This window comes from Trachurus japonicus, chromosome 5 (genome assembly GCF_045865225.1).
Source record: "Trachurus japonicus isolate A0001 chromosome 5, Traja_1.0".
Taxonomy (NCBI): Eukaryota; Metazoa; Chordata; class Actinopteri; order Carangiformes; family Carangidae; genus Trachurus; species Trachurus japonicus.
Genome location: NC_140911.1, coordinates 32,324,712 through 32,343,819, shown reverse-complemented (window position 1 = coordinate 32,343,819; position 19,108 = coordinate 32,324,712). Strand labels below are relative to the sequence as shown.

General features: G+C 40.4%; 1 protein-coding gene across 1 annotated transcript in view; it reads right to left on the bottom strand.

The window, feature by feature from the left end:
• The window catches only part of vgll4b (vestigial-like family member 4b), a 38,734-nt gene that overhangs the window by 18,794 nt on the left and 832 nt on the right, over positions 1-19,108 (bottom strand). Inside the window, exon 2 of the mRNA XM_085777528.1 lies at positions 17,473-17,546. Within this exon, the coding sequence (XP_085633654.1) occupies positions 17,473-17,536 (64 nt within the window). The 5' untranslated portion in view covers positions 17,537-17,546. The remainder of the gene's footprint in view (positions 1-17,472; positions 17,547-19,108) is intronic.

Genomic DNA, 19,108 nt, shown 5'->3' with positions numbered 1-19,108 from the left:
CTGTTGGCCAAAGGATATGAAACAGACTGATAAGGTAGGCTACAACAGACTGCACATCAAGTCCCTCTAGGAATATAAAAGTGATAACTAGGCAGATTAAAAGGTGCCATAAAAAATATGTTAAGGTTGCTATAAACTTATGGCGGCCCTTAAGTCCCTGCAGGATTGCACAGAGGGTATAAAGTTTGATAAATCAGTGTGGGAATAATAGTTACAGATATGGAAGCAGGAGATAAGAAAGAGAAAGGTAAAGAAAAAAACTGTAAAGTCATGAGGAGGTCTAGAGATACAGAAGAACCCACAGGGTTTGTAGTACATTTCTCTTTATAGTTCTTGTTTCTATCTATACATCTTGAAAATTATTTATTAAAAATCTGTGTAATTTATAAGGCAGACCCCATATAGGATAAAAGTGCTTTTTACTCTGAAGAAGGTAGGCTATACATTTCAAATGCAATATGACAGTGTCCTGTTGTACAAATGGAAGGAAAAACAAGTTTAACTGTGTTGACTTTAATGCACCAAGTTTATCTGAGGCCCTGTGAGGTCTGCTCCCCTCCACAGTGGCTCTCTTCTGCCCCCTGGTGCCGGAGAAGGGCCAGAGTCAGGATAATAATGCTGGACTGATATGGATAAGAAAGCAGGACACAAATGGGATGCAAAGAGGAAATCAGTATGGGCATCGTAGATGAACAGAATGAGATTAGGATGTAAATATGTCTGGAAAGAGAGGAGCACCACTTCTACAGAATATTGGATAAAATGAGCAGGGTGTGGCTGCACATGAGTGCATGAGTTTACACACAAACACAATGGTCATGTGCATGTTTTCGCGTGACAAGCATATGCAAAGAGCAGGAAATGAGCAACATAGTAACAGGTTCAGACAAAACAAAAACAAAAACTAACCCAACCCAACCCGTGAGCTGTTACAGGAAACTAGAAATTCTACAATCCAGTTTCAAAGATAAAATGAGAAAATAGTCTTGACAGCAAAAAAAAACTGTGGCAAAAAATCTGCCTAATTAGTAGCGTGTATTCAGGCTTATACCTCAACTCTTGTCAGAAACCTGAGAGAAGATCTGAAGGTTTCAGACAGGTGGATTTACCTCCCTATCCTGCAGTGCTCTGTGCTGTGTAGACTACGTTCATCAGCAGACTGGCGGAGCCCTCATTCAACCCCAAAGTCACGGCTGCTTCGCTGACCTCTGTCTCACTACATAGGCCTCTCTCAACTTTAAGCACCGCTCAAAACTGGATTAACAGACTAATTATACAGAGGAATTTACCCCCTGTCTGTCACCCCCTCGCTCATTCGCATGCACAAGCCACAACTAACAAACACAAACAGTGCGTAGGCTATGCATCCATAAAAACACTCGTGCACCCACCCTGCTCCACAAACACACATTATTCTAGACACCCTCCCCCGCCGTTTTTTCTTGTACACACACATGCACACACACACACACACACACACACACACACACAATGGTCTCTCTCCCCTCCTCCCTCCCCGACACCCCCCCCCCATGCTGGCTCAGAACTAAGGAACACGGTTCTTGTCTCATTGGACGGCCATTGTTTCCAGTTTCACATAAAACAAGGCCGAGTTTAGACAGAGAGTCCATTCAGTGCTGCTGCAGCCACTACATCTGCTGCCGCATGTTACAAAACAGGCTTTAAATATCAATGTGCACCTAGCAAGTTAAAAAGGCCTAAAACGAACCATTGCTGATCATAGCTTGCCTTAATTGTATTAGGTATAAAATTGTGTGACGACATACAAACTGTTATTTCAGGGGGTAAAATGTGTTGTTTTTTGTCAGAGTCTAAAAGCTGACAGCTTTAGGATAGTTAAACATTATGGAAAAATTGGCCCATTGCCATTATCCCTATAGTTTTAGGAGTAGGTTTGTTACCTTTATGTAATTGTAGGTGCAAGCAATTTTTAGAATGGCGGAGCAGAGCGACGAGCTGCTATGAGATAATAACAGAACGTTACAAGACTGAGTTGTTTTCTAGGTAAATTCATGCAAAACCACTGATGCGCGTTCCCGTCAGGGGCAGTTTTTCAGCAAGCATTTGCCTCGAAAACAACTTTGTCTCATAAAGTTGCATTATTATCTCATAGCGTGGCGAATGTGCAGGTTACAACTTTTCCACCAGAGCGTTTTGGAGTTGTTGGATTGTGTATTTGATGAGTTTGAAGAGTAAAAACCGAGAAATCCCATGAGCCTCCGTAGCATAGCTCTGAGCAGCTCACGGCTCTGCTCCACCGTTCTAAAAAAATAGCCTGCACTGACAAATACAGGTAACGAACCTACAGTACTCCTAAAACTATAGGGATTATGGCAATGGGCCAGTTTGACAAAATGTTGAACTATACCTTTAAGTACCCAGGCGCTAATTACAATCCATACATGCACAGTTTCTCCCACCAAACTAACTTTCAGAGACATTTTTTCAGGCTGAATGAGACAAGAAGTTTTCGCAACAGAATGAAAAACAGACTTGTGCTCCCCTATGGCCATTTACTAACAGGTGATATACACCTGATTGCACCTCTGGCCTACAGTCAGAGGTGCAATCAGAAGAACTGTTAAAGGACAATTCCAGGCGAATTCAACTCGGGGGTGTATTTTCATATCATTTTAGGTCTAAAAGAATGAATCTGAAGATTTTCAGTTTAATCGCTCCTGTTTTGCGGTAGCTGCGTCTGTCCCTGCATCGCCACGGCAGCAATGAATGGGAGTGGATGTAAGTTCCGCTGTTTAGGCTGTTTACAGCCCTCAAAGCCGCAATTTTTTTCCACAGACAGCGTCAGATGGCGACTCAAACATGCACCGAGAAGTTTATTTACTTCAAGCAAGCCGACATGTTTGTAAAACTAGATCTAATTCAAAGTCTCCCGGAGTCTCGCGCGAGACCCAGTTGCCGTGCTCGGTGTGTTCACATGAAGTGGGAAAAGCTACCGTTTGTGTCATAAACACAGGAATATCAACTCTTTACTTGCTTCAAGTAAAAAAAACTTCTCGGCGAAGGTTTGAGTAGCCACCTGACGCTGTCTGTGGAAAAAAATGTACACTTCAAGCAAGTAAAGAGTTGATATTCCTGTGTTTATGACACAAGCGGTAGCTCCGACTGCGCCTGAATACACCAGCACTGCAACTTCGGGCTCGCGCGAGACTCCGGGAGACTTTGAATTAGATCGACTTTTACAAACATGTCGACTTGCTTGAAGTAAATAAACTTCTCGGTGCATGTTTGAGTAGCCATCTGATGCTGTCTGTGGAAAAAAATTGCGGCTTTGGGGGCTGGAAACAGCCTAAACAGCGGAACTTACATCCACTCCCATTCATTGCTGCCGTGGCGATGCAGGGACAGACGCAGCTACCGCAAAACAGGAGCGATTAAACTGAAAATCTTCAGATTCATTCTTTTAGACCTAAAATGATATGCACCCCTATATATATATATATACACCCCTGAGTTGAATTCGCCTGGAATTGTCCTTTAAGTTATTTCCTAATCTATAAATCAGAGCAATTCTTCACAAAATCCACAGAAAACAAAATGTGTATTTCTGGTTTACAATAAGATGTGTTACTATTGCTATGACTACTTGTATTGGACCTTTATTTGAACTAGTTTAAATGAGATTAATACTGTGTAAACGTTACAGACAGGACTCTTGGCAGCCAAGAGGCAATTACAATTAATTCTAACACAGGGTGAGGGTAAGACGTTCTGTACACTTTTAAAATCTCTATTACGCAAACCTCAGAATGAGCAGGTTCTGCTCGAACTCGGCTGCATGTTTGTCAGTGACAAAAAAAAAACTGATCAGCATTGGCACGGTTAGGGTTAGGTAGCTGGAAGCTACTGTAAAAAAAACTGTGACAATTCAACACAACAGATATGTCACACGCTGTAACCAAGTCCCTGACAGTGTTTAGATGAGGCTCGCTGAGGCTTCTACAGGAGGATAAAGACTTAATGGCTCTCAGAAACTTTTTTTGGGATTATTAAAACTGTCAAAAATGACTGAAGGGTTACAGTCAGTAATCCTCAATGACCTAAAGTGAACTTTGCTTCAGGGTCATGCATTAAATTAGAAAACTAATGCACCCAGGATGACTACGACCTGCAAACTCTATTAAACTCTTTATAATAAGAACATCATCATAAATAAAAAAGATGTAATTTTAACACTGACCATTATCATTATTTGTTCTTCAAAGTGTTAAATGCTTTATTGACTAAGACTCAATTTAGTCTAAGTGTAACATATTCCCAAATATTATGGGCTGCTCATATTTGAACACATCTATCTTGCAGCTACCACAAGAACCTGACTTAGAATACTTATAAAGGCAAACAAGCTCTCTAACACAGAGCCTTTGTTCTGGCCTGGCAGGCTGTTAGATTGAGTAAGTATACTAAGGAGATTAATGGTTACACAACAAATTGGTGAAATTCCACCTCTTTCTTCCATAGGAACAAGTTCTTACACATAACTTGGCCTACTGTGGTAATAACCTTTACTTCCCACTGGTTCACCTTGCGTGTTTTCTTCAGCATGACTCACAAGTGTCAGAGTAAAGGCGCTCGCTGTGGGGCCTGATGACTGACAATGATGTCATGTCAGCTGTAGGAACAGGCAGGCCGTGGCATTACACTACTGAGTCTGAATGTATGAATACATGCAAATGTTTATGGAATAGAATTATTGCAAACTTAATTATGTCAGTGAATAATTGGTGGGTTGTTGATGAAATCCTCAATTTTTACCAAATATGTTCTGCTGAAAGTTAGACCAATTCAATTTAATGTCATGTTGTTTGCAAAATAAAAAGGGGACACATTTAAAACAAGAAATTCTAAGAAGAAACTGCATCAGTTTTGTTAAGTAAAATGAAAAATAAATAAGATGAATCCGTTTTGAATTATGCTTAGTAACAATTTAGCTTCTAACTAAACCTAAAAGGTAAATGATTCACAATTACACCCACCCACATGCCCATCTTTCATTCGCTACAATTCTTCCTTCCCTGTCATCACCCCCTCGTCCTTCCTGGCTGCTATTTATTTGTCTAATCTATCAGGACAAGGCGCTGCCAGCCCTACTTAATCTCCTGCGGTGTCATGTGTCTCTTCTGGAACAGGTCTGGGCTTCTCTGGGGAGTGGGTGTGTCAGGATAACAACACGGCACAGGCCAGGTGGTGATTCTTCCTAACGCTTTATGAACACGCTGCTGTGTTGTGACACCAACACTCATGATGGTAGAGTGTGAGAAGGAAAAAAAAAAAGAAAAGTTGTGTTGCTTTCGCTTTTTTCTCACCTTTCCTGTCTCCTAACTTGATTTAGGTCTTTTTGTTTATTTGTTTTCAGTATCTTAAGGAATGATCTTCATGCCTTATTGAAAATGGATAAAGGAGGAGTGTCAACGCGGTCTTAATGTGCCGCAACGGTAGAGCAAGACTCAGACCGGCAGGGATCAAAGGTAAAGTCCTCAATTGCTTTATGGCACTGTCTGTTGAAATACCATCACATCATTACTGGCTTTGTTTACATGGTGACATAATGGATTGAAAAGGTTTAACCCCCCTGACATTTGTTGTCTCAGCTCTTGGTATCAGGGCGGTTACTTAACTGTGACTTTTCCTCAGAAACCTTGAGGCTGTAAAAGCTGTTGTCATGGGTATATTTTCTATAAACCCCCGACAGACCTGTATTTCAGGTTACAATCCCATAGGCTGGTGCTCAGATCAAATTTAAACACATGTAAGTTCGGCTTTCCGTCAAGACATTCACCTTTTCCTCGGCACTAAGGGGCAGAATTACAGAGCTGCAACAAGACACCATTAGAGGGTTTTTTTTTCTGGGAGTGTTGGGAGGATAATATCCTCAACACTCACTCACAGAAGGGGAAATATCAGGTTGCTTTGCCAAAAACAATGACAACAACAGGTGATTGTGTTGAAGCAAAGGCATTCTGTCATTTCCCACCTTTGTGTTCCCTGATGTCTCGCATGCTGTGGGTGTGTTCAGCTGGGTTACTCTGTTTGAGGTGTCTAATAACACGATTTACCCAACATATGAAATATTTCTATAGAAAAATATTTACTTATCAATGAAGAAAATGCAAATGTCACAATGACTAACAAAAGATAAATACTTGGCATTAACACAATAACACACTAACCCATCAAATACTAGTAATACTGCTACTTCTCAGACTGTAAAAAATACTTATTCTAATACTTATTATTATGTAAATATCGAAAAGGACAGCATCCCTCTCTAAAGTGTGATATTAAATAGTTTTAGCATCTGACACTTTATAGCAGTGGTTCCCAACCTTTTTGGCTCGTGACCCCATTTTGACATCATACATTTCTGCTCAGATATTTTTATATGCTGCATTTTATTTGAACTCGATTTACATTTGAGAAAGTGAAAGTACAGATACAGTTGTTTAAGAATGTGTGCGGCATTTTTAATCCTAATTTAAAAAATAATAATAATTAGCTAAAGAGGAACTCTCCGAGTCTGGTCTCTTCTCCTCTGTGTTGCTAACCCTCCTCTCCTCCATGTGCGTTTGTTTTCAACGAAGCCGGTGAGAAATCAATCCATGGAACGTTATTTATCATATACCATGTTAACATGTGTATATTTGTGGAGTCTTATCTGTCATAAACAAGAGATTACGGGGTGTGTCTGTGTCACGGTGCCGCAGAGACATGACCTGGGACACCGGGTCGGACGCTCTGATTTTACAAGGTTGGTTTTCAGCTAAGAGACGATGGGTGGAAGGCAGAGAGCCTCCATTCTCCCTGGAACAAGTTACAAGTCATTTATTTGACCAGCACGAGTACTCTGAAGCTGGGAGTTCAATTTTTTTTTTCATCAATTACTAGACATTTCAGTCGACCCCATTTGAATTCCAGGGGACCCCACATGGGGCGGCGACCCCAAGGTTGAAAAACACTGCTTTATAGTATAGATATAGATAGAAGTATATAAGGATCCATGTTTGTACACTGTGGTTCTACAGTACAGCACTTCACCAGAGGCCACAGGACACTGTTGTTTAAAAAGTATAGATCCATGCTGATTGGTATTACAAAAAAAAAATTACAAAGGGATGCAACCTCTGTAATTTTGACATCATAATGCAATTCTTTCTCTTAGTCATACATAAAGGTTCCGATCCATGATCAAAACTCAGCTGACACATCATATCCAACTGGAGTGTCATCCACGTGGGCTCTCAGTACGCCAAGTAAAATCATCTGTGTCACGTCTATCAATGTCAATCCACTGTGCTTACATTTCATAGATAGCAGGATATTCTGAGGTTTATGCTTGGTGTGAATTTCTGATTAACGTCACATATCAAATGCCACTTAGTAGGAACCATATCACCGAGCTACTGTTATCACGTTTTCTCAGTCATTTTCTCCTCTGACAGGAACAGGATCAGCCAGCTGTGGCCTGAGTAGCCTACAGTGTTCTTTTGCAGCCAAGGCGTCTACTGTAAGTCATGTGTGACCTACTCTCTCTTATCTCCTATCCGACTTCTCAGCTTTTCTTTTGCAATTTGAGCATACTCTCCATCTCCTCCCTCAAACTGACCTGCTGTCTGCTTGTCCATTTTTTTTCATCTCTCATGCTGTCATCCCCTCTTGTCCTATCGATTTAAAAAGCGCTCCCTTCCTGTAACGCAATCACAGACCTTGCCATATATGCATCCTGTGTCACATATCTCCTTCAAGTGCTCTCCACCTTCCTGCTTCCCTGACAAATTTAGTTTACAACAACAAAGTAAACAACATCAGGCGATTTGCACTCTCAAACACGCATCCATGGTGTGTTCGGGTAACACTTTATTTGACGCCTATCTCTATAACGCATTATAACCATAATTAGTTATAATGCAGTTATAGCACTGTATAACTATAGTTATAAACACCCATAAATTACCATAATGCTTTATAACAATAATCATAACACACTATAAAGCATTTTATCATGACTTATAAGATCAGGTATTATAATACATTATAATTGTTAGTAACTCGCTGACAATTCCCACATCGATAATGCATTATAAATATAGTTATAATGTGTTATAATTGTCTTATAAACGTGTATAATTATCATTATAAACACTCATAAACTATCATAAGTCTTTATAACAATAAGCATAACACATCATAGTGCAATTATAACTCTATTATAATACTTGACCTTATAAGCCATTATAAAATGCTCTATGATGTTGGCGCATATGTGTGTGTGATACCAAAAGAAAACAAATAAAAAGTTTAAAAAACAACTTAAAACACACGTATCTAAACATGTTTTCAAACTTTGACATTCATATTACATAATGTCTGTTTTGTTGCTAATTAAATGGAGGACTGAGCCTTTTGGATATATCACAAACAGATCTTAATCCTGGTAATGGAAAATGATCTCTGCTTCCATTGACCACTGGGACCTGGCGATGACAACATTCTTGCCGTGCTAACAATTCACTGGTGGCAAACTGACCCCTGGGGCTTATCATTTATTGGCCAGGACTCCTCCTACATGGGGGCAGCAGGCTCTGTGCCACTAGCACTCCCGTTCTGCATCTGTGCCTGGATTACAGCCTTGGCGTGCTCAGACGTCGTCAACACAACCTTATCACTGTACGTTAAGGGCCACAGATACAATACATACTTTTCTGAGAGGAGCAAACTGTCAGGTATTACTGTAAAATGTGGCACACTTCTCAAATCTGTATTTCTGCCCTAATACTTTTCTCAGGAAGTGTAAAGGCTAGCTTTTTCTTAGTGAGAGGCAGCACAATCCTTTTTCATCTCATTCTGAGTAACTATGGTGAGTGCTATCAAAAAGAGAGGAATGTAAAGTATGTGTGGTCCACACAGCTCTGAGAAAGTTGCCTCACTGAGACAGCGCAGCCAGTATGTGACCAGCGAGTGTGACATTTACTGAGAGAGAAATGTTAGATAATTCAATATTTTCAGTCCGGATGCCAACATAAAGAAAAGCTGGTTTGATTCTGAGACTTGTTAAGTAAACTTTGATGTACAAGTGTGGTTGGAGAACTCAAAAGCTGGCCTAACCTGTGACAACTTTATCTTTATTCACTGGCAGGTGTAAAGAAGCAGCTGGTAACTAAGTGTAGGTTATCCGAGTTGCATGAGGTTGTTTACACCTTCCCCACTGCAACAAAAGATTTTGCAGTGAGGATGCTCGTTGTGGAATTAAAAATGAAGAAAAAAAACTTCTAAATATAAATAGGTGAAAGTAGATCCCTTAAAACACACATTTACTAACCTAGACTGTCTTTCCAAAAAGGAACTGAACACAATTGAACACAAAATGAATATTTATGTGTAAATATACTATACATGTGGACGAAAAAACAAAAAAATGTCCTTTCTTTTTAGTCCAAATGAAAAACAGAACTGCTGTCTAAAAAGAAAAACAGCGGTTAATTGTATTTAACCCCGTGACTTCGCGTGGTGACCCTCTGACACTTGACCTTTGACCTTGTGACCATGGTGGCTCTTTGCCCCTCAAGTCTTAATGGCTGCCCGCTGACCCACGACACTAACAAAGCAGTCACGGTGACGTAAGTGCCTGCCTGAATGTGTATGTGTGTGAGCGTGTGTGTGTGTGTAGCCGTTAACAGACGAGTAAGCAAATTTGCAGAAGGGGAGATAACAAGAGACAGACTGATATATATTCATGCAGTCCATTCTGTTAATGAATGGAAGCTACAACTTAAGTTTTTCAGAGGGGGGCATAATGTTTTTTCATGTTCTATATTTAAAAAACAAGTAATTAAACATCCAGCCTCCCAGTAAGATGAAACTGTGACACTGCATGAGAGTTTGAGCAGAGAAGCCACTGAATGTGTCCTTGGAAACCTGGTATGCTCGGTGTTGATTGGACCTGAGCAACCGATCAAATAAATAAATAAAACACACTGACTGTGACAAAATACAGTCCACAGGAAAGAGAATTGATCCCACCCTAAAATAAATCCAAGGCACGCTGCTATGTTTACATACAGAAGCTAGAACACAGCTCCGTCTATCACAGTGCTGAACCCATGTTATACCAAGATTCCTGCCTCACACACAGCAGATGTCTTTTGCAATGAGAGGAAGAACAGATAAAATGGGTGTGAGAGAACAAGAGCACGAGTATAACAATAAAGTCAATGTTAAAGTGGGACGAGTGGCACTCGGTACTGTGCATCACTTTGACCCAGTCATCCATAAGATCTTTACAGCACTGATATGATAAAACCTTCAGTGATAACCAATATTTATCATCTGCAGACTCCTTGACCTAAACATACACACGCTGATAGGAGACAATATCTAAAACAAAGAGTTGATACATACTGACATCATAGTATCCTATGGAAAGACAACAGACACTGACGGAAAAATGAACAGGAAAATCTCCTATAAAACAACAGTGACACTGATACAAAACTGCTGTAGAGTCACATTAGATATCAGTGTACTCCACTGTTTTGTTTATGATGGTTAAGTTGTTTGCTGCAGACTTCTGCCATAAACCTATTACCATAAATCAAGGTCAGCCAATAACCTAGACAGATTAGCATACATCTGATCATTTAATCTGGTTTTAGTTTGTTCAATGGGGGCAGGTGATGTGTTACTTTTAAAGACAACAAAAATGAAGGTCATCATAAATACTGTGCAGAATAAAAAGGCTGAGCCTGTTGGTAGGCTGTGATACAGTGGTTGAAATTATTCAATTTAATATGTCAATTGACTGTCAGATAATTATAAGATAAATAGTAGAAAATCCAGCAGGTCTATCAGCATTATGGAGGTTTGTTGCTTTTTTTTGCCAAAGATAAGGACTAAAAATTCAAAAAGATGCATTGCAGTAAATGCCACTGTGTTTGAAGAGTCAACACAGACAAAACCTTCACTGGCAGTTCTCACACTCTGGACACAGACAAGTGATATTATATCAGATTGGGTCACTTGGCTTTAAGTATTTGTTGAATATTCACAGTTACTACTATTTAAGTGGTAAAGCATGTAGTAAGTAAAGTAGTACATTGTAGGAATTGTGTTCATTTGCTTTCTTGCAGAGTTATATAAGAAGCTCAGTAGCAGTTTGATATCTGCAGGAGCCAGATGACAGTTTATTTTAGCTTATTTTAGTTTACTTTAGTTTAGCTTGGCTTAGTTTATTTTAGTTTAGCTTGGCTTAGTTTATTTTAATTTAGCTTGGCTTAGTTTAGAGTAAAAGCTGGAAACAGGAGACAGGTATTATGGCTCCAGTTTTAATGACCGATTTAAACCCCCCATCAATGTCTTTGGATTGTGGGGGAACAGCTGGAGGACCCAGAGAGACTCACACAGGCGCTGCACAGCAACACGCAGCACAGAACACCTCCTTGGTGAGGGCTGACAGTGCTAACTACTGCACCACCTTGTGAACTGTATTTAAGGTGGTGTCACCTCACTGTTAAGCAGATGTAGACTAAATGAACAACATTTGCTTGCATGGTATATGAGCCACAGTTTGGGAAGTTTAGACCATGTAAAAATCATCATCAACTGCCGACACTGCACCCACGTACAGTACACCTTCTGTTGGTGTGACAAGCTGGGAACACGACAAGTTAAAGTATAAACTCTATTAACTTTCAAACATCCTGACAAACTCTGCAGGGGGGAACAGAGTTAATGTTACCAGCCCTTCGTACACTTACACTGTCAGGTCTGGTTGTTTAACACCTGTGTTATAGAGCAGAGAGAGATCTGTCAAAAAAAACAAACCTGCACAGGCTGGAGGGCAAACCCACTCCTTGCTGACAAAGCTCCACACTGACACACACACCCAAAGACCCAACCCATCCCATCCCACTCACGGGCATCAGAGTTCGGTCAAATTACCTCCCACCTAGAAAATACTGTTCGCCTCAAGCTGGGGTTAGACAAAGTGCCATGATGCAAGCTCTCCGATTTCACTTTCAGTGTTCATCTTTGAGTATGCACCGCCAGGCTCCAACACGCTCTGACCAGTCTCGACTGCTCAGTTACTGACAGGACTACCACCCTGCGGGTATCATTCACCAAACTGGTGTTTTTTGTCCAGGATGCACCCCTCCCTCCCTCCCTCCCTCCCTCCCTCCCCTCCCCACAACCCTACAAGGACAAACTGCATAGCTAAATAGCTAAGAGATGGATGGATGGATGGATGGATGGATGGATGGATGGATGGATGGATGGATGGATGGATGGATGGATGGATGGATGGATGGATGGATGGATGGATGGATGGATAGATAGATAGATAGATAGATAGATAGACAGACAGACAGACAGACAGACAGACAGATAGATAGATAGATAGATAGATAGATAGATAGATAGATAGATAGATAGATAGATAGATAGATAGATAGATAGGACTATCTATCTATCTACTGCAGCAAGTCCGATTCAGAGTGTTGATCTTGCAGCGACGGCTTTGAACGTGGAAATTATAAGCACATGCCCCAGCCCAAAGCATGCCATTGACAAAAAAAAAGAAAAAAAAAGAAAAGACAATAAAAGAGCTAAAAACCCAGCAAGGACTCAGGATTCAATTCGATTTTGTAGCAGTTAATTTGCTCTCTGCACTCTTCATACAAACACAGGCAGAGCTTTGTGAATCCTCCGAGGACCTGTCATGTGTTTAAATGAATGTAAAAACAAGAGAGTGTGGCGCCATGCCAGCAATGCTTTACTTACTGTTTGTATAAAATTCCATTGCAATCCATCAAATAGCTGTTGAGGTAATTCAGCCTGGGCTAAAGCTAACAGACCAACCAACATAGAAACATGCAGCTATCACAGGGAAAAATAAATAAAGCAACCGCACATCCGCCTTGTATTATTGTCCTAGTAGTGTATGAATCCATTTTAAATCAAATGACTGATTCTCACTCTAACTCTCAATGAAGTCCTGACAAAGTCGACCACATCTCCAGTATAAGGCCAGCAGGGATTGAATACTTATTCTTCCAAGATCAGATCATTTAACAAAGAGTGCGACAACTTAAACTTAGAACGTTCAGCTTTTGCCTGAGACTGATGTTGAATAGCTCCACGGCTATTTTAAATGCTGCATCAAGATGTATCATAGTCCAAGGTGTTCTTGTTATACAGTATGGTCCATCACCTGTACCTGTGTTGAGGGCAAGAATGACAGATTGTAGAAGAGTCTGCTGTAACGGACTGCTTCCCTTCCACCATAAGCCCTCACCAAGACTGAGGAAAAGACTGTCGGTGTTTGAACAAACCATGGAAACTATAACAATCAACGGGGCATTCTGTGTGTGTGTGTGTGTGTGTGTGTGTTTTCTCCAAACAAACAAACAGTATTTCAGCGTACAGAACTAGAGCAGAGGGCACTGCACAGATCTCAGTCGACCACCTTCTCTTGGCACCCACTCCTCTTTTGTTGTGGTTCCTGTCAAAACAAAGACGGGCCCGTTTTCATCTGTCCTGGAGCGCCCTAAACCACTGGCCCGCTTTGGAATGACTGGCTTTGATCGGCTGAAAAAATGCATGAAAAAGTTCTGCATTTTAGAAAAAAAAGAAAAGAAAAAGAAAATGCTACAAATAAAAAAATATATTGGCTCAGCCCTTGCGGCAAGAGTCTGTAGTGCAGTCCTGATTGTTTAAGATTGATTTCAAACACAGGTTTGCTAGCAGGAAGGGTGGAGCGCACTCACAGATCGTCCAAGTAGCCACCAAAATTGCTATGGAAGGGTCAGGGCAAGTATTAAGCAGTTGCCCACATTCACCATTGAATATAAAGGCACAGATTACTTCACTGGCTTTTTAGCAAGTGTGTAATTACTCTGTATTCAAGGTCGGGACTGTTTGACTTAAGACCTGTGATTAGTGTAACTTGCAGACAGCTTGTCCTTCAACAGGACAGTAGGAGGTCACAGACAGTGAGAATCTGCCCTGAAGTGTGCACATGTATCTGTGTCTATAATTGCCCTATAATTGCAAATGCCACCGACTGACTGACTGACTGACTGACTGACTGACTGACTGACTGACTGACTGACTGACGGACGATATTTCCACCCCTGCTCGGGAGGGTGTCGCACCACAGTCTACCAAACCACTGTTTTACTGTAACTGCAGGGAAGCAGAGGAGTGCTTCCAATACACTGAGCCTCACCTACAGTAGATAAACACACAGCAGATAAACTACTTGGAATTATATAATTACTTATAACTATAATTACATGTATCATCACTACCAAAGGAGGTAGAGGAAAAACTAAGGCAGATAGCAGGAGAGGCTGTGGCTCTTAGTACCTGTTAGTGTCCCCCACCCCCTATCTTTGACCCTGTTGCCCTCCCTTAGTTGACGTTTTCCCATTTGTGTTTGTTAACTTCCATTCCAACTAAATTATTCAGCTAATAAATAGTGTTTTTTTTTCATGTTACTTCCCTACGTCCCTCTACAAACTGGAGTAACAGAGATAGTTGCACATCTGTCTGTCCATCCTTACCCTGTTGTTTCTCTTGAATCTTTGCTTTTGTTGTCTACATTAAAATATTTTATCTGGAATTTTCTGATCCAAATCCAGGGTCAAAGTATAGTGGGCTAGGTGTAGAGACTGCTAATCCGTCAGGGGCAATTATATGATTTTGGGACATCTAAATAAAACTGACCCGATTTGAAATGTGTCTGCCTGTCTCAGATAGTGCTCAAGTAGTATGTACTACCGTATGTGTGTTTTTTTTCTTCTGCAAATTTGTTCACATAAAAAATGAATTCATCCTTTAAGACTTTTCATTCAAACCACCTTCACTGAAGTGGGCCAAGGCCAGCAAATCTATTTCAGGATATTGTCCATTTCAGAGCCAAGCAGCACAACTTCAGACCAATACATTATTCAGAGGCTTTAATTTCATTTCCCTAAAGACAGCATTTCAGTAATTATCTGAGAAACCCATGTCCCAAAGGGGTGAGTTATCTTCAGGGGTGTGGTTTAAAAAAAATAATTGAATAATGCTTTTCATTTCATCTTTTATGCAGCGCTGGCCCCGACAAGCCCCACTCAGTCCCTCGGAGTTTGTTGTCGGCTGTTGTGAAGGCAGGCCAGAGCCTCTCCCTGTTCTGTGGCAAGTGCTCTGGTGTCAAGTGTTGCACGGGCATTACAAAGGCTTGTCATAAGTGCAAACAAGCAGGCACAGCTTTACTGACTCAACTGCCTGTCGGGCCTAGATGGCTGGTGGACTCCTGGTTAGCTTGGCAGACTAGCTGGTTCGGTCGACTATAGCTAAATAGGGTGACTGGCTGACTGGTTCGACCAATTCTCCTGCGCTATTGTGGAAAAAAAAAAAAAAAGCTTGAGTGCATTGTCTTTGGACAAAGAGGCCATGCACTACCCACAACAAAAAGTGACATCAGCGCAGAGGAAAAAACAAAAACACTGCAGGGGAGCGAGGGAACAGAGGAGGAGGAGTGGAGAGCTCCCATGCCATTTTTCTTCAGAAGTGCAAGGAAGCTGATATTCAGCTCATTTGAGCTGAAGCATTATGAGAGCACACTGGTGACACTGGAGATGTTCCAAAACCCTCAGTTAATGTGAACGTTTGTTTTTACATTTTTACTTTTTTCTTCTTCCTTTTTTTTTTTTTTACATATTACATATTAACTTTTAATATCATATTAACTTTTGTTCCCCATTTATACAGGACTGGTGTAATATCACTTAGGAAACATTTGTAATAGAAAGAATCAAATTTATTTTGGAAGGAATGGAAATAGTAAATTTCTCTTCTTTTGTTTACATTAATTTATCTAACTCTATTGTTATTGTTACGTTTTTGATTTTTTATTATTATTATCATTATTACAAGGGAACACACCCTGCTCTAGCTTTCTATTTATTTTCATTATTGCTTTGTAATGGTGAAGATGAAAATATGGTCACATGTCGATTCCAGATAAAAGAAAAAATATTTAAAACTTCATATACAGGATACCCAGAGACCCCCGGACTCTGTATCTGGGTTTGTCTCCAGAAGATACTATTCAAAAGAATGACCTGTATCTTTTCAAAATATTGATCTTGGCATGTAAAGTGACCCTCCAAGTCCAGGGCAGTGGCTAGATATTGTTGAGGAGATTTACTTGATGGAAAGACTGACTTACTGTCTCAGAATGAAAGCAGGGACCTTGGACCAAAGGTGGCAGAAATGGTTTGTGTATACGAAAAAAGAAGAATCTAATATGCAGCAGAAATAATGGACAGGGATGAAAGCTGCAACCAGTAACCAGTAACCAAGTAACCACTTGTTACTTTTTTATTTATTTTTTAAATATCTTTTCTTTATCTACTTTACTCTGCTTTTTTTTTCTTCATCTTCTATCATTTTGGTGAATTGCATTGTTGTGCAATGACTCTTGTTTATGTAAAACAAAAAAAACAAAATAAATAAAGAGTTAAAAAAAAAAAAAACTTCATATACAAAACTTTTCTTAAAGGCATTCTGTACATCCCTTAGCCTCATTTTAACTACAGCGTCTCGGGAGCTAAACAAATTAATTGCATGAATCCAGCTGCTTATCACTCCTAAAGCTTTTCCTCTCTATAATAGGGCACTGCAAAGCCAGGCAGCAGTTATTAAATACCCTATGTAGAGATAAAACTAGAACTGCCACCTCCAGACAGTGTAGATCAGTAATCATGGGTATCCACTGATGTGAAGTGTCCTTGTAGGTTTCACTCAGCTGCTGGTTGCAGAGAGGCCTGCTGAGAAGGACCGGCTATTTCTCCTTAATCTTGGAAGGAATTTTTTTTCAGCAATGCCAGACCTCCTAACACATGATTAGGAGAAAAGGGAGGAACGAGACAGAAAAAGATGGAGCGGGAGAATAAACACTAAGAGGAGAGAGGAGAGAAAAGTGGAAGATGGACAGAGATCAAGGAGACGATGACAAGACAGCTAAAGTGACAGAGGCGGTAAAGGAGCAAAGAGAAAGACAAACACCCCACCCTGATTCCAGTGAAAGCAGGTTAACACAAGCAAGCAGCTGGTTTAAAAAGCAGAGCTGGTGGCAGTTGAGTACAGTTGGTCTCATTTGCCTATGTATCTGCAACTGCAACACGCAGCACAAAGACGCCTATTGTCTCATGTCAGAAAAACAGGGCCGAAGCATTATGGCTGAACATAATGTTGCACTTCATCGATTTGTGACACAGCTATAAATCATAAAAAAATCACTGGTCCAAAACAATCCACTTATTTACAGCGTGGGACTCCCAGAGGGCTGGGGAAGGAAGGGTGAGGGGTTGAAGAAGCGTATCTCTGAACTCCACTTGCACTGACCAACAAGCACAAGAGGAACCGTGACAGCATTATGGGAAAACTTACTCTCTTCTTCATTCGCATGAACAAATGATGCTGCTCTTGACAGAACATCCAGCGGGGTCTCCATGCTTGGACGCCTGGGGGTCAGAGCAGAGAGCACCGTGTTGAAAATGTTGACTGTGTTTTCGATGCAGCATTATAGAGAAAATGACTTCAAATTTGATCAACACCACATCGTTAAAAGCCTCAGAACTGTTCTCAGATCACACAGGTTTTCGAATGATGAATAAAGCCGGTAATATCTTCATGAATACAGGGGCATTGTTTGCATTTATATTTTATAACAGAGCCAAAATGACACATGACTTCCAGTACAGATATCAAAGAGAGACCATGCGTAATGTGGAGTTCAGAGAATATGGTCTAATGTTTTTCTACAGCACCGTTTTTAGATATCCTGGGGCAGGCGGACAATGACTCAGTGTATTTGCAAGTGTACTTTACTAATGCACTTGTACTTACTTAGTACTTTTGAGGTGCTTGAAAGACATGTCCTGGGAAGAACCATGTCGTACTGACTGGCTGCTGATAAAACAGAGAATGATCACCTAGCATACAGTATATATATAGTTATAGCTAAATGCTAAGCTAGCACAACCTTGACAAAGATAATGGCAGATGATGCATCCACAAACAAACATACAATTCAGTTTCGAACAATACAAGAATGTCTTCAAGTGAACTTCTTCTGCAATTCAACTGTAATAAATCAACAGACTAATATAGTAATCCTCGTTTGTGCAGAATAATACCTACGCTTAACTCATAAAAACCTTTGTGCATCTAAAGCAGAGTTTTGAAATCAGGTCCTTGAATTTTCAATTGTTTAAAGGATAAGGATGGATATGGCATACACTCTTAGAGATGGCGAGAAAAAAAAGGATACAGTGATATACACAATATTTTGTGTGGCAACATTTTGTCAATAACACATATAATAAAATTATTGATATTTTATTAGATAAATTGTAAATACAAATTGAAGTTTTTGACTCAAGAAAACTAGAGCACAGTCTGTCTTTCTGATTGACAATCACATTTTGCAAAAAATATTCAAATGATTTCAGGGAGGCTGAGACCTATATCATATTAGATGCTGACAAAGTTTTCCTTTTGGACATACTTTGCAGTTGCAAAAAAGGTGATGAAAAGTAATATATCACACTGGAATGTTACTGGAATATTATATTGGAAAAATGTTTTAAAAAGCAATAATATCCTATCTTGACTGAGGTATCATGATAATATTGTTCCATGGGGCCTCTGGTGATTCCTACTACACAGCTCATGATGGCCTTCCTGTGAGGTTTCAACGCTGTCCTTTTGCTTTCTTTTAGCGTTTTTTAGGAATTTTTGGAGCCTTCAGTCCGGCTGTGCTATGAGAGGTATTTGTGGATTTAAACACACGCGCGCGTGCGCGCACATGCACGCACACAAACGCTCGAGCGCGCTTCTCTTCCCTCTCTGCATTCCTCAGATACCTTCCTCTCGTTTCTCCGGGAAAACGCAGTTTTTGGGCGAGAACACAATGAAAAACTTCAAACTTAACTCCAAAACACGCCAGGGTTCAGTCCTGACTCACCGTCATCAGCCCAACGCGCGTGGAACAACGCCACTAACTTTTTTTTTTTTTTTTTAC